The sequence below is a fragment of the Phaenicophaeus curvirostris genome, chromosome 1 (genome assembly GCF_032191515.1).
Source record: "Phaenicophaeus curvirostris isolate KB17595 chromosome 1, BPBGC_Pcur_1.0, whole genome shotgun sequence".
In the NCBI taxonomy this organism is placed as follows: Eukaryota; Metazoa; Chordata; class Aves; order Cuculiformes; family Cuculidae; genus Phaenicophaeus; species Phaenicophaeus curvirostris.
The window spans coordinates 25,373,007-25,387,266 of NC_091392.1; the positions used below are offsets into that span (position 1 = coordinate 25,373,007).

Below are 14,260 nucleotides of genomic sequence, written 5' to 3' on the forward strand. Positions count from 1 at the left end.
ACTGAGCAAGGTTGCAGTTCCCCCGTTCTTCCTTGAATACCTTCTGATCATCTTCTGATCAGTTTGTTTCTGGGCAGGGTTAAAATGCTTCTTGTTTCTAGTACAATTTGTGGAGCAGCTTCCTGCATATTTTCATGGTAGTGGAAGCTTAAAAGCCTTGCAGAAAAACATACTGAAGGAATTCAGGGCAATTTAACTAGTGCTTGGGAAACAAGAAATGGCTGCCGGTTTCCAAGGGGCAGTCTTCCCCCTTTCTCCTTTTCTGTAGAGGAAAAATGGAAGTACAAAGTTGAAACAGCTGCCAGCTCTCCTCTAGTTTGACTGAGAAAAATCTAAGAGGAAGAACAACATGTGAATAAGTAAATACCCACAAAAATGATGGAGGTAATGGCAGAGGCGAGTAGAACATTGAAGAGTTCCTAAAGGCAATAGCTTCCACAAGCCTCTGCCTGCAAGCCCCTGTTTTTCCCATGAAAGTTTTAGATTGATCATGTTCCGCCATGGTGTGCGTACCTATGTAAGCCATGCTACGAACAGAGGAACTGCCAAAGTATTCTCCACCATCTTTTCCACCTTTTTACCTTGAAGCATTAGAAGATGGTGGCCTTAGCTGCAGTGGAAGCATTTGCTTGTTGTTAGGTAATGGCCTGTTTGATGTGAAACTTGAAGCTAATAAATGTTCTCAGAAATTCTGTCCCTTGGTGTTCTGTAGAGCTTGGCTAGCGGACAGAGATGTACTGCAGCTTCTCTGTGGAGAATGCTACATGCACATACTGCACATAGATGTTGTTCCTATGTTGTTTGTGTCATGTGTCTTTACTTTTTTGAAAGTGTGAGAGTGAAAGAAAGAAAGTGAAGAAGCTGGTAGAGTTGAAACGTCCAGTCGAACTGCGCCTAGATCAAGAAATGAAAAGAAATATTGAACTGCAGAAAGACTCTAAGAGGTATGGCTTTTTAGTATGGTAAAGAGACATCCCTGAGTAGAAGTCAAGCTTTATTGAACTTCAATGTAAAAATAGGTGTACATACCTATTTGTGAGCAAATTCAAGCCTCATGTTAGTTTCCCACAAGGTGCTTCTGTGCATGAGCTTGTAGTCTTCAATTGATGCCAAAAGAACTGCAAGTGCAAGTTGCCCTGCAGTGCTCCTGGGGGGAAGGAAGCCTCTCATTTCTCTTTTCAGTTGAAATTTGGACTCTCCAAGTGATTTGTGGCCCAGGAATGCTGGTTTTTCTCAGTAATTCCTGGTGTGTCGAGCACATTAAAGATGAAGCAAGCCATGTCTGTGTGACTTATGTAAGAGTATGTGACAAAGGCTTCATTGTTTTCTTGGCTAATTTACTGTGCAGGTTAAAGAGGCTTCTTAGCAGAGCTGTGAAGAAACTAAGGATGTATGAGCAGAGAGAGCTTAATTTGCAGGGAGAAATGAAGAGCAAGTATTCTGATATGGCCAATGACGTTGGTAGATTAAGAACAAAGGTGAGCTCTGGTTTGTTTGGATTTCGTTTTGGTAGTGGAGTTTTTTCTTCTGGAACCCGTGTTATTCTTTCCTTATACTTCGTTTCACGTTGATTTTTTTTTTCTTGGCTATATTTTGGAATTGGTTGACTTTTCTTGATGCTCCTTCTACTGTTAGAGTAGTAGATGACTATAATACAGATGTATTATGTACAAATCAGTATCTGCAAGGGCACATCAAGGGGAGGCTGTGCTGTAGAGGAAGGGCAAGCCTCTTGGGCCAGGGAGCAGTCCCACAGGGCCTCTCCAAGAAGAGCAGGACAGGTCTGGAGGTCTGGTGACAGGTCTGGTCAGCCAAAAGTGCAGATGACCAGGCAAAGTCCATAGGGACAGGCAAGTCTGCAGTCCCACCAGGACATCACATCCACAGGTGAGGCTCAGAGCTGAGAGCAGCTTGAGGCTGTGGCAGCATCTTCTGGGTCTGAAGATTAATTACTTCTCTGAGAGAGAGAGAAGTAACACCACCATAAATCAAAACTGCATGAAGTTGGCTTTGCCCAGCGTCACCCCTTGAGAACTGTCTTAGGCACAAGTTAGGAAGAAGTTCAGGTTTTGCTTTTCTAACAGTGTCATTGCCTTCCAAGGCACAATGCAGTGAAGTGACGCAGAAAAATTTCGCTAGTGCTGTTCACTAGAAGCTGTCTCGGCCCATCTTTCCCTTGTCACAGGAACCCAGAAGCAGAGTTCCCAGAAGTGCTCTGCCTCTTCAGTAGCATGTAACCTTTTACCTACTTCTCCACTCATTGCTCAAATTTGTTGCTAAAGCAGCCATGTTTGAGAGTGATGTTTGTTTTTAGAACTTATTATTGTGGAATGAGTCAACTGCCTTTGCTGCGGTCCATTTTTAGTCCAAAAGTTAGTAGCATTTTTTTATTTCTCTTGGATGAGTTATTTTGAATGAAAGGGAAGGGCGTTACATTTAGATTTTCCATTAACATATGAGCATCGCACATAAGAGTAGCCCTAGTACTTTTCAGCCTAGCCCTATGGGTAAAATGCTGCTAGTTTTGTATCTGTTGGTTGGTGAACTACTGCAGAACTGAGAAAGGATGGGAGCCTGAGGAATGCTATCAGAAACTTTGTGACAGCTGCTCTTGTTTTAAGACCCTGGTTTAACCTGATTTTAATATTGAGTCAGCAGATCAGGGACCCTTACTGATTCTTCTGAACTGACCGATTTTAGATCCCTCTGAGTTCCTTTTGTGCTGTCTGCAGGTTGGTGAACTTTCACAACAGCTAGAGATAGAATCTAAAAAATGCACGCAGCTAGAAGCACAAAATCAGGATTTGCGAGAAGAGTTGTCCACCATGCATGAGAACCATGAAAAACTGGAGAAGAGCAAATGCCAGCTGAAGGAAGAGGTGGCTAACCTCAAACATCGTTTGGAGGCTAACATGGTAGATCACAGCCGAGTAGAACAATATAAAAGAGAGATGGAAGAACGAGCTGGGCAAGAAATAAGACAGAAACTACAAGAAGTCAATCTATTTTTGCAGGTAGTTGAATTCATGAGTCTCTAGAATCTATTATATTTTTGTTGTGGTCGTAATTTTTTTAGTATTTGCATTTTGGTGCCTAATTCTGTGTGTTAGTGCTGTACTTATGTCTTTCCTGGAGGACAGTGGGAGAGGGGAATATGGCAGGGCAAGAATGCTTTCATATGTGTGTAATGTGCCTGCAAATCCCTGAATCAAAAGCTTGCCCAAGGTAGATTTCCATTTTGCCGTTCTTGGTGGGGTTATCACTGTCAGCTGGTTTTGTTCTCTGTTAATCCGTGAAAGGGTATTGCAACTTCCAGTTGTCCTGGCCAGACATACAGATCTTGCTTTGTCATCGTACAGGTGAAAGTGCTCAGAAAAGAAGCCACCAAAGTTGGGCAGTGGCGGGAGGTGGTGTGGAGTTGGGGAATCCTCATAATTCCTTTGGGGAATCTTTTTCTGTATGCCCTGTCCTACAGAGACAGTGTTCTTTCATTAGTAGCTTTGATGAATAATATTGCTAAGAGGGGGATTGGTTTTGAATGAAAAGAATTAATAATATGGTAGTTCCAGGGATCTGCCTTGATTGCTGATGGAAGTGAGGAGCCTCACTGAGTGAAGCTGGGCCCTTCAAATTTGGTACATGAAGTTGACTGGTACGGCGAGCTCTTTGTGATGACTGAGAGTGCATTATCTGTTTCAGACACAGGCAGCCTCCCAGGAGAGATTAGAACAAATCAGAGCCAGTCATCATGCTTCACTGAGAAACCAGTTAAAACACAGAATTAGAGATCTTGAATGTGAATTGGACAGAATAAAAAACACCCAACAAGACAGTATTTTACAAAAAGAATCCACACAGGCAGAAGTGGAAAGGTACAAAGAGCTGTATCTGGAGGAAGTAAAAATTAGAAGAAGCCTAGCAAATAAACTGGAAAGGTAAGCCCATGCTTTTTTAGGGTGGTAAGAAGATACTACCGTTTCCTCATGCATTTGTCCTCCTAAAATCACTCTTCTCCATCTGGTCAGCATATTATGTATGTAAGCATAGGATTTGTGAGTGAAGTCCCTTAAGAACCTTCTCCTTCATTAGAAGTGTCATCAATTCTCTCAATTGTTTTTAAGCTAAGAAGTCCTAAGTGTTGATAACTCTTGCTGCTCCTTGCAGGTAGTGTGACTTCTTAGAAATAGGCTCTCCAAAAATCCTCAGATCAAATGATGTTCTTGTTTTGGGCACTCTTAATCTCTTCCGCTTTCAGAAGTCACATAATAGTCAAAGATGTGGAGGATAACTTTGTGAAAGCTTTTTTCCCAAAGATAATTCTTTGTATGCTTCTGAATGTTTCAGAGCTAATGAGAGACTAGCAGAAGCCAATGCTAAGCTTCTTCAGGAGCGCCATAGGAGCAAATCCTTAATCACAAACAGCATTGTCAGTGGTGGTCTGTCTGCAAGTCCAGTTCTGTATTCAACTGAACTGGAACATCTTGGCAACAGTTTGGCACTGAATAGAAGCCTGAGTCTAGCAGGAAGCTTCCTAAGCCCGGCTGGGAATGCATTATCGTCAAGAAACAGGGTTGAAGCCTATGTGGCTAAGGTAAGCATTCTGAAATACTGTTCTCAACTAATGCTAAAGAGTGTCTATAAGCGAGGTTATGATTTTTAGCCTAAAGTTGGAATAAATGTATAGTTCCAAACCATATGGTCAAATATGCTAAAACAAGTGCTAATCATCAGAACAGTACACAACTATTTTTGGTAGGGATGAAGACTTTCGGTCATCAGGGTTTTACAAGTTTCCAAGAGTGCGCAAAGACCAAAAAATGCTGAAATCTAAATAATAAACTGCATAATTACCTTCTTTTACAAGAGAAACTGTGATAAAGTATACTGTGGCATAGGAAGTTCACAGCTAAGCTTTTCATTAAATTTTAATATATAGTGCGTATGAGCTATTTAAAATGGCTGACTTCACAATGAGTGCAAAATCCCATCAGACATCTTTCTTTGAGACACCTTTTCCACTTTCACTGATCTTTATTGTATCAGTTTCTTCACTGGAACTTGTCGTATTGTATTAATACCAACAAAAGGATGCTTCAAAAAGAGGGTGGCGTGAATAGGATTATGTAACTTTTCACTTTATAGTTCAGCGTGGGACATATACTATGAGTTGGAGGTAGTTCCTCCTATGTGTTATTACATGAAACGGTAAACTTTACTGTTCCTCAAAGTCTCCACAGCTTTTCAATTTTGCAGCAATGCTGCAACCTCTGCAATACCTCTGGTCACAGTATGCCCTGTAATTAGCCAGCTGTGTGATAGAACATCCCTTACAGAATGGTGAGATCATGAGATTTGGAAACCAGATGTCACTAGTTGTCATTGAGTTTCCCACCTAGTATAGGACTGAGTCATGGACAAGCTTCTCTATTTGGTCAGTATTCTGTCCCCTGAGTATTCTGTTGTTGAATGAATACTTCGCACGTTTATTCACTTTTAAGTCCATCTCAGTTCAGCAGTCCCTCCCACATCAGATAGAACCCATTTAAGCAATGTGCCTACATACTGCACTTGGTTTAAGAAGTGGAAAAAAAAAACAACAAAACAAAAACAAAGTAGTGTAGGTAATGTGTGGCATGGCAGTTATGGATAACTTTTCTTTATCAAGGTGGATGTGTTTTTCAGGTCAGAGGGGTGGGCATACATTACAGAAAGAACTCAGGAGGCAGTTAGTACTGTACCATCTGCATGTAAGATGTAATTGTATGGGGTTATTCTGCATGCCAGCAGTAGAAAGGAGGCAAAATTCAGGGACCCGCTGCAAAAACAAAATAAGGAGAAGACCAGGGCAAGAGAATAAGAGGGAACAGGGAGCAGGGAACAAGTGAGGAAAAGAAAGGACGGAAATGGGAGCAAGATGTTAAAAGAAGAAAAGAAAAAGGAGGAAACTATCCCGCTTCTAGGACAAAAAACTGCCCTAATTTAAAAGAAAAGAGTTAACCCTAACCCTACAGAGACTTTGTCATCTGCTGAGGAGCAGAGGATAATTTGCTCTTACTATACACAGTTTGCCTTCTCAAGATTACCTTCTATTTCTAATACAGTATTCAATTCTAAAGTTATCTTCCTTGAATGAAGGCAAGTAAAACTATTGCTAAATCCTCAGAGAACATACCTATTTCTCACCGTTTCTACCAGGTTCTCTTAAGAAAAAGCTGGAAATCTCAGCATGCCTGTTTTCCCTCATTTAAAGCAGAAGGATGGTCTCTGGGACTCAAAATTATTATTGTGAACCTCCCTGTTACTAAATCCAGCTGCACATCCTTTCATGATACTTCTTCCTGTAATGACCAGCTAGAGAACACGTGATGGTATTTGTAATGTCATTGTCTGTAGCCTCAAGTCACTCAATGGGCATTGTACTCAGGAGTGTCTTAATCTGATCTTCACTTTCAGAGTCTTCTGGAAAAAAAGAAACAGGGTTCTAGGAGGTGCAGTAGTAGCTAGAGGACATGTAACGAAGTGGGTATTCCACCTAGGACTGCTGGCCTAAGTTTTGTTAACTGAGTGTAGTGTGTCACTGGCAGTGTTTGAAGCCATGCCATGTCTTCCAGGAACTGGAAGTACATGATTCCTGACATGTGTGGCTGAAAAAGAGGACTAAATTCTAAAACAAATCTTTAAGTCCAGAAGTAACAAGGGGAAAACTGCACATATGTCTCTGTATAAAATAATGGGTGGTGAATCTTGATCCATTTCCAAATGCAAAATTACCAGATATACAGTCTGTGCTCTCATTTCTGCAGGGGTCCTGTGCCTTTTGAGAGACAAGTTGGAAGATTAGGAAAGAATTTGGAGATGACAGTCTATTTCAGAGTGCGTTGCAGGTTGTGGTGCTTAGTACATTGTCTGTTCTCTGGATTCTTTAAAGACAGAAGAGTTTCTCTGACTCTGAATGTTTTCTTCACTTTACTGCTCAGCTTCACGTATGCTTCATTTTTCCCAGTAACTTGGTTCCTTTCTGCAGAATTTCTCTTGCCTTCAAATTCAAGGTGAGGAGTGCTTTCTTGGCTGGAGATTACAAACGCTCCTACCACTAAAGCTCATAATGACAGGGAGTTAAGGAGCTTAAACTGCAGCGTGCCTCAGGTAGTCATCTTGGGTTTCTTTTTTTAGTCAAAGCGCTCTCTGCAGATTTGATGTGTCTTGCAGTAGCTTGCCCAGGGTGAGAAAGGCTATTTGAAGTAGAGGATATGCCATTCTTAAGAGGAGAGTGTTTATATAAATTGTCTTTGTGCTTTAAAATAGCTTCAGAGGCAAGGAGGTAAAAATACTTCGCACTGTTATTCAAAATGCTGGTGTTAATTCTTTGTCTATGCAACTGTTGGAAAAAACATTGGTAAATGATGCTGATTGCAAACAAGAGGAAAAACTGTTCCTCTGGCAAGTGGACACAGTTGCTTCTTTTAGACATAACTAAGGAATTTGGAGTTTAAAGGTTTAGAATATTTCAGTTTTCCTAAACTACTGTTTAATGTAAGAGGCGCAGGTTGGTGATTATGCATAGTCATACATTTTGAAGATGGTCGTGTTGAAAGCTCAGAAAAAAAAATTAGCGTTTTGTTCTTAAAAAAAAACGAAGAAATGTGTTCCATTCCAGTGTAGGCCCTTCCCCTTTGTCAAGTATATATACTACAGTAATTAATAACCTTGAAATGGACGTGCAGAAGTATCTTGAAAAATACAAAAAAGTTCATGTTAACTCAGGCTTATTAACCAGTAAAATCCCATTCACATGCAAATTGTCTTTTATTTTTATTAGAGCTCCAGAAATGAGGGATAAATTACAAGTAGTTGAAAAGTTTTGTGCATGTAATTACAAACGGCAACTGTGCTGACTAGCAGCTCATTATGTTCTATAAGGAGGTTAGCTGAAATTTGTTCGTTAGTAGGATTTGTGTCACAAGAAGGATATGTGTGTGTATTGCCTCTTTTTACAGGAAGATCAAAGCGATCTTTGATGTACTTATTTTGCCTTTATATGATCTGCTCTGCTGACCCCCAAACTGCTCCGGAATTGGCATTGTCATCTCCCAGAACTAAATTGAATGAAGCAGATGAAATACAAATATGAGGTGCTGTTAGTGTACTGTGTACCGTAATTTGGGAACTGCTGCCTTAGTCCACAGACTAAGACCAGGAATGTCTGCTGCAAGTTATGCAAGGAGATTTTGGGACTGGAGTCCTGTTGTTAGGTTTAAGAAATCTCAAGCTTAAATCCTGACAGAGAAAATAATAGTGACTTCTGCTAGCTGCAACCAACGTGAAAGCAGTTTTCCTGCGTAACATGAAAAAGGGAATGTCTTGCTTGTGCTCTCTGTTTCTGTACCTTTTCTGATTGTTTTCCGTCTGCACTCTTGTATTGTAGCAGTCTTCGTATGGTCAGCTTTTTCACTTACTTCATTTATATGTAGGACATGTTCCTATTTCTCACTGAAGACCTCTGAACTTAATTCCATTTTCCTTTCTTATTCAGCTCTTTAATCAAAAATATGTTCTCTCTTTCTTTTCTCTGCAGACAGATACATGACAAGGTTTGTAGCCAGTATTTAATGTTGAGTGATATTTTATACTGGTGATGTTTTTTTTCTATTTATGTCGGTAGGTTTTAATCAAAACTCACTGATGCATTCACATTTTGCTAATACTGCAAATATATTGGGCTGCAAATATATTGGACTGCAAATATTAGGTTGTCGAATGATTGCCACGGAGTACTTTGATGCTTTATGTATTTGTAATGTTACGGCTTTTGTGGAAGTTATGCTGTCATCTTACAGGTGATTATGGATTTCATGTTATAATGGAATTGCTGTAGGGGTAAGCTGGTTTACCCTCCTTTTGATATTCAGAAAGTTCTTGGTAGTAACAGTGGTGTCTGGAGTACCAGTACTGTTCTGAAGTTGAGTGTCGTCTCATGGAGTCTTACAGAATCCAACTTGCTCTGTTCTCAAGCAACCCATGTGGATAAGTAGTAAGTTGACAACACTTTCTGAAAAAGAATTACTTCGGTAAGGGAACCCAGTATGTTACTGCCTGCAGAGATGTGCAGTGAGATGAGAAGTACCTGCTCAGGAGGTTTGGGATAGTCAGATGCAATGCATTTTCCAGGGGCTTAGGAGGGAGGGAGAACAGTGGAGGCAAGTTGTAGTCCTCAAGGGTGTATTTTGCACGGCTCTTCATTTCCTTTTGAGAACTCAGTGTGTTGCTTTATTTCCACCTATTCATCTTTCCTCAAGCGTGGATGAGAATTACAAAGATGTTAATGGAATGAATAAGAGGAAAACAAGATCTTTTTTTGTCTCTGGATTCATCTGTGCATGTTGTGGAGGGCTCTCTGGACCTTCTGGTCATTGTGAAGGCTCCAGAAAGCAGGGAAGGTGGTTTCTTCTAACACCTCAACTACTACTGCTTTGATTAGGATTGGTCCTGATTTGGAGTTGTCTTTTGGCCTAGGCATTAGTTTTCCTGCTTTTTTCCTTTTACCTACGTCTAATTTCATGTACTAGGGGGATGCCTTCTCACCAGGATTGCTTGTACCGGATTGAAAATATTTAGAGGTTTGATGATTTTTGGGGTCCTTTCCTGTTGGGTCTTCCAGCTCTGTGCTCCTCCTTTCTAACTGTGAAGGCACAGACTATTCCAATGAGCGGTGCCCCTCCTGGAGGAGCTGGTGAATTTGGTCACAGCTATCCCTGTAGTCCTGGAGAGAGAGCCCTTCTTTCCACTTTGCTGTTTTACAGCCCCACTTCTTTGGCCCTTGGAGTTATTGTTTGTTATTCCTCTTGCTGAGGGTATGCAGAGTGCTCGCCTTCCTGAGGCTCTTGGTCCCTGTGGCCCATTGAGTACATTGTACAGTATTTCAGTTCTCATTTTGTTGGTATGTTGCTAGGTGAGCTTGCTCATTTCATGAAATAAATGCTTGTTCCCCCAGGGATTCAGTACTACATTTGGAGAATCGCAGAACAGGTAAGGGTGGAAGATCTCTGAAGATCATCTAGTCTAACCCCACCCCTGCTCAGAGCAGGGTCAGCCACTGCAAGGTGCTCAGGGTTATGTCCAGCCAGGTTTTGCACATCTCCAAGGATGGATGCACCACAACCTTTTCCAGACAACTTTTTCTGGTGTTTGGTCACGCTTACGATTAAAAAAAAAAACAAAAACAAAAAGCTCCTTGTCTTAAAATTATATTTTGGCTCCATCTTCTTTACTACCCCACCACATTTATACACATAGATAAGGTCCCTTCAGCTTTCTCTACTGCCATAAAGAAATGATCACAGCTCTCTTAGCCTCTCCACACAGACTACTCGTGGTCCGAGTCCTTCGGCATCTTTGTGGCCTGGAAGCTGTATGGTATATATTTTGAAATTCCCTTCTATGTGTCACAGACTTGATGGAAAAAAATCAGGTGTCACAAGTATCATCAAATCTAAACAGCAGGATACATCACTTGGAGTATGACCCTTCCAAAGATCTGATTTCTTATGAAGATTTGAGGTCAGAATCATAAATGAGAATAGCTTAATTGGTAGCAATGACCATGTTCTAGGGGAGATAGGAGTGAGTGCTTCTTTCTGTGATCCAAGCTGATTTTGCTTACATGATAAAACCTACAGCACTTGCTGTGTAAGGGATGTTGCTGTCTTTTAGTACAAAGTGTGCAAGTAAAAATGGTCTGGGTTTATATTTTCATGTATGGCTGCCTTGGTAGTTGTATTAACGGTGAAGAAAAATCTTGGCATGATCTGCCAGAACACTTCAAAGTCTCCATCTTGAGAGGGAGAAAAGAATATTGGTGTATGGTTTTTTTCTATACAGCAGTATATGGCAATTCTGCAGTAGCTGCCCTTGCACCTCATCTCTTACAAAGCTGTAGAGGCCACTCTCAACTGAATTTTTCCCTATGGATGGCATTTGTGCATATCTCAGCACTTAGCTGACATCGTTCTTGTGTATTTGATGATAGACACTAGCCATGCCTTCACTTTGGTAACTCCACTGTGCTTTCCTCCTGTATATTTTTTAAATGCCCAGTTATAAACCAGCTGGTGAGTTAGACTGCTTTGTGCTACAGTTAATGTGGCTCAGCAGTGAGAATGCTACAGCCTGGGTGACCAAGAGTTTCTCTTCATTAGAAAGTCAACCTCCAAACCAAGATTCCTCTATTTGGGATGATATTTTTAGGTTTTGTCATGTTATGTGTGAGTTTTAAGAATGTTTTAGAAGTTTAATATCACAAAAATGTAGTTGTTAAAATACTAACTGTATATTTTCTGTATAATTCTAGGTACAGCGGGAACTGGATGAAAAAATCACTAAAGAACTTCAACAGGGTAATGTCATTATCTTAGGAAAAAAATGGCTTGAAAGCTGTCAAGTTCCTGGGCTAAACATAGATTTTATTTTTTTTTCTGTTAGTTTCCAATTTAGGCTTGAATGTGAAAATGTTCTGCTTACCAAAATACTGTGTAGAATGTTATGCAATTGCCTGAAAAAATAAAAGAGCAAAGAAAATTCAGCTGTTTCCCACACACAGATAACTTGGCTTAAGTTGAAGTCACCTTTCACTAGTTAATCCTCAAGCACAAACATCAAACATAAAAGAAGCCCTGAGATAAGATTGTTACAGACTTAAGCCATCGCTTCTTCCACATACATCAAGTGCATTCAGCACTAAACTATAAGCATTGTCTGGTGTTATTTTTTGATTTTTGCTGTTCTTACTGATTGCTTGTATTTGTAGCTTATTTGTTGCAGTCTGTTTTGAATAAGCAAGAAGAATATAATCAGTAACAAACAATACTTGCTTTAGGAAAAGGTCATTCAGTAGTGTTTAGGCAAATATGAGTTGAATGCTTGTAAAACATAGCGTAAAGTGTACTCTATAATAAAGCCAGGTGTCAAAAGAGGAATTCCACCTATTTAATAGTTGTTCCTCCAGAGTCACAACTTTGCAGTCACTGCTATTTCAAAGCAGGTAGCCCCTGAGAGCATTTCCTTCTGTTCTTTCATGGCTTAATAGTGTTCAGCTGCAGCTTCATAGCTGTCTCCATGCATCTGAATGGACATAAATCTATTGCATTGCATCCATGTACATTTTAAACATAATTGTGCATCCGCTAGCGGTCATGGAGTATGTTTGATGGAGAAAGATGGCAAAGGTGGGTTTGTTATCGTCATGGAGGAAAGGGGTTTTTCCTAGAGCGAGTTACAAAGATGCCCCTCAGAAAATGTGCCAGACTGGAAGACTCGTCCTGGCCAGACTGCAGCGCAAAAGTGTTTGCATTTTCACAGGCAGATTCTTTTAAAGTTGTCACAGCAAATGCAGAAGCTGTTTTATAGGAGCAGTGTTCCAGTAAACCACTAGCTTGAATGTTTAACGAAAACAGACACTCAAAGTTGAAATGCTCCACAGGAGGCTAAATTTAGCACTGGTGTAAGCAGGAGTTGTTTGTGAGTTCCCTGAAGATGTTAAGTGTATCAACTAGCTTTAGAAATACTATTCACCGACAAGAATATGCAGGAAAAAAAGTATTTCTTTCTTTTTGCCTCACCTTTTCATTATGTTCCTTTGGACGTTTTTAAATTTCTCTCTGGGTTGTAGTCTCTCCAGTTACCCATGATGTTTTTACAGTGAGTTACAGTAAAAGTAACACCAGGAATGTTGTCTTTTTTCTCCCTAGCTACTGCTGAACTTGAAACTGGATCTGCACAAACTTCTCCCAGGGTACCTACTGATGGATCTTCAAAAAATTTCCTTGCTGACCAGGATCCACTTTGCAGGGCAATTCAGGAATACCGTGATGTTTTAACCAAAAACTACCTGATTTGAATAAAATGCTAGGGAAAGGCTCTGGAAATCATTTTGTTTACATCTATTGTTTCCCATCCTACGGTTCCGACTTTAAAGCTTGTTTATTGCAGTCTGAATATAAATTCTAAGTCGGTTAAATGGATGTAAAGCACATTGCACTTACCTCTTGGTCTGTTGATGCGTAGTTGTTGTATTTTGCACTCACAATAAGAACCAAATGTATTTTTTCTAGCAGATTGACTAATCATGATTCTTGAGCTTGACAGACCTCACAAAATGTTTCTCATGAAGGCAGCTGCATTATTTTGCTCCACTCACGTTCTCTATTTTATCAAAAGCTCTGTTCTGTTTAATCCTTCTGCTCTGTTTTTAATGTTTCCAGCATTACTTTAATTCTTAGGACATTATTTGGTGCGTTTTCAGCCAGCTGCTTCAGTCCTGGTGCAGTAAATATTTCTGCTGATAAAATGAAAGTTTTGCCAGTGTTCCAAGCTGGAGAACAGGGCACTTTACGTTGCTGTCACTTTATGCACCTTAGATTTAAAATTACAGTGAGTGGATAGTAGTGCCAAGAAAGTTGCTTTGTGGTCTCTTTGGTGTGTTTGGTTTGTATCATGGAGCCACAGAACAGGCGAGGTTGGAACAGACCTGTGGAAGTTCTCTGATCCAGCCCCATGCTCAAGGAGGACCACCTCGAGCCGATCGCCCAGGCCCATGCTGGCTTTTGCACGTCTCCAAGGACAGAGACTCCAGAGTCGCCATGCGTGGCAACCTGTGCTAGGGCTAAGTCACCCTCCCAGATAAAAAAGTGTTTCCTGATGCTCAGACAGAACCTTCTGGGTTTCAGTTCATGCCCACTGCTTCTCTTGGTATTCATGTTGAGTTGGGTATTAGAAATTATGGCAGCTTTAGACACAGTTCCTTCATAAACACCTGTGCTGCACCTGAAACAGTTCATATCAGGGGAAAAAACAAATAATATATATAAACTTTCAGTCTCCTCGGTACTTTCTCAAACCTGTGGGATAGGATAGCCAATCTTTTTGTTGCTGCTGGCAGCTGATTTTACGGTGGCTGTAAGCCCAGGTGTTAGCCAGTGTTGTGGGACATTTGTGTTGATAAAACAAGCAGATTTACTTATTTCAGGAGTTACCTGTTGTTAATGAAGATCCACAGTTGTCAGATCCTGTCTACAAAAGTCACTAATGATCAGAAAATTGTAGAATAAACTCCCAGTTCTGGAAAAGTAAGAGTGGTTCTAGTGACCGGAAAAATTCGGGGGTCTTACCTACTAATTCAAAGACTTGAGTTAACAGGCAGTATGAATGCTGCTGTGATACTGTAGGTTTTTATATTAATACATTTTTGTGAAGCTAATACATGGTA

The 14,260-nt window shown here is 40.5% G+C and overlaps 1 protein-coding gene across 1 annotated transcript in view; it reads left to right on the top strand.

The window, feature by feature from the left end:
* ANKRD26 (ankyrin repeat domain containing 26) overlaps nt 1-14,260 on the top strand; it is a 50,509-nt gene extending 36,249 nt beyond the window's left edge. Inside the window, exons 29-35 of the mRNA XM_069850933.1 lie at nt 832-944; nt 1,349-1,478; nt 2,733-3,014; nt 3,700-3,935; nt 4,345-4,591; nt 11,348-11,393; nt 12,744-14,260. Coding sequence (XP_069707034.1) covers nt 832-944; nt 1,349-1,478; nt 2,733-3,014; nt 3,700-3,935; nt 4,345-4,591; nt 11,348-11,393; nt 12,744-12,892 — 1,203 coding nt within the window. The 3' untranslated portion in view covers nt 12,893-14,260. The remainder of the gene's footprint in view (nt 1-831; nt 945-1,348; nt 1,479-2,732; nt 3,015-3,699; nt 3,936-4,344; nt 4,592-11,347; nt 11,394-12,743) is intronic.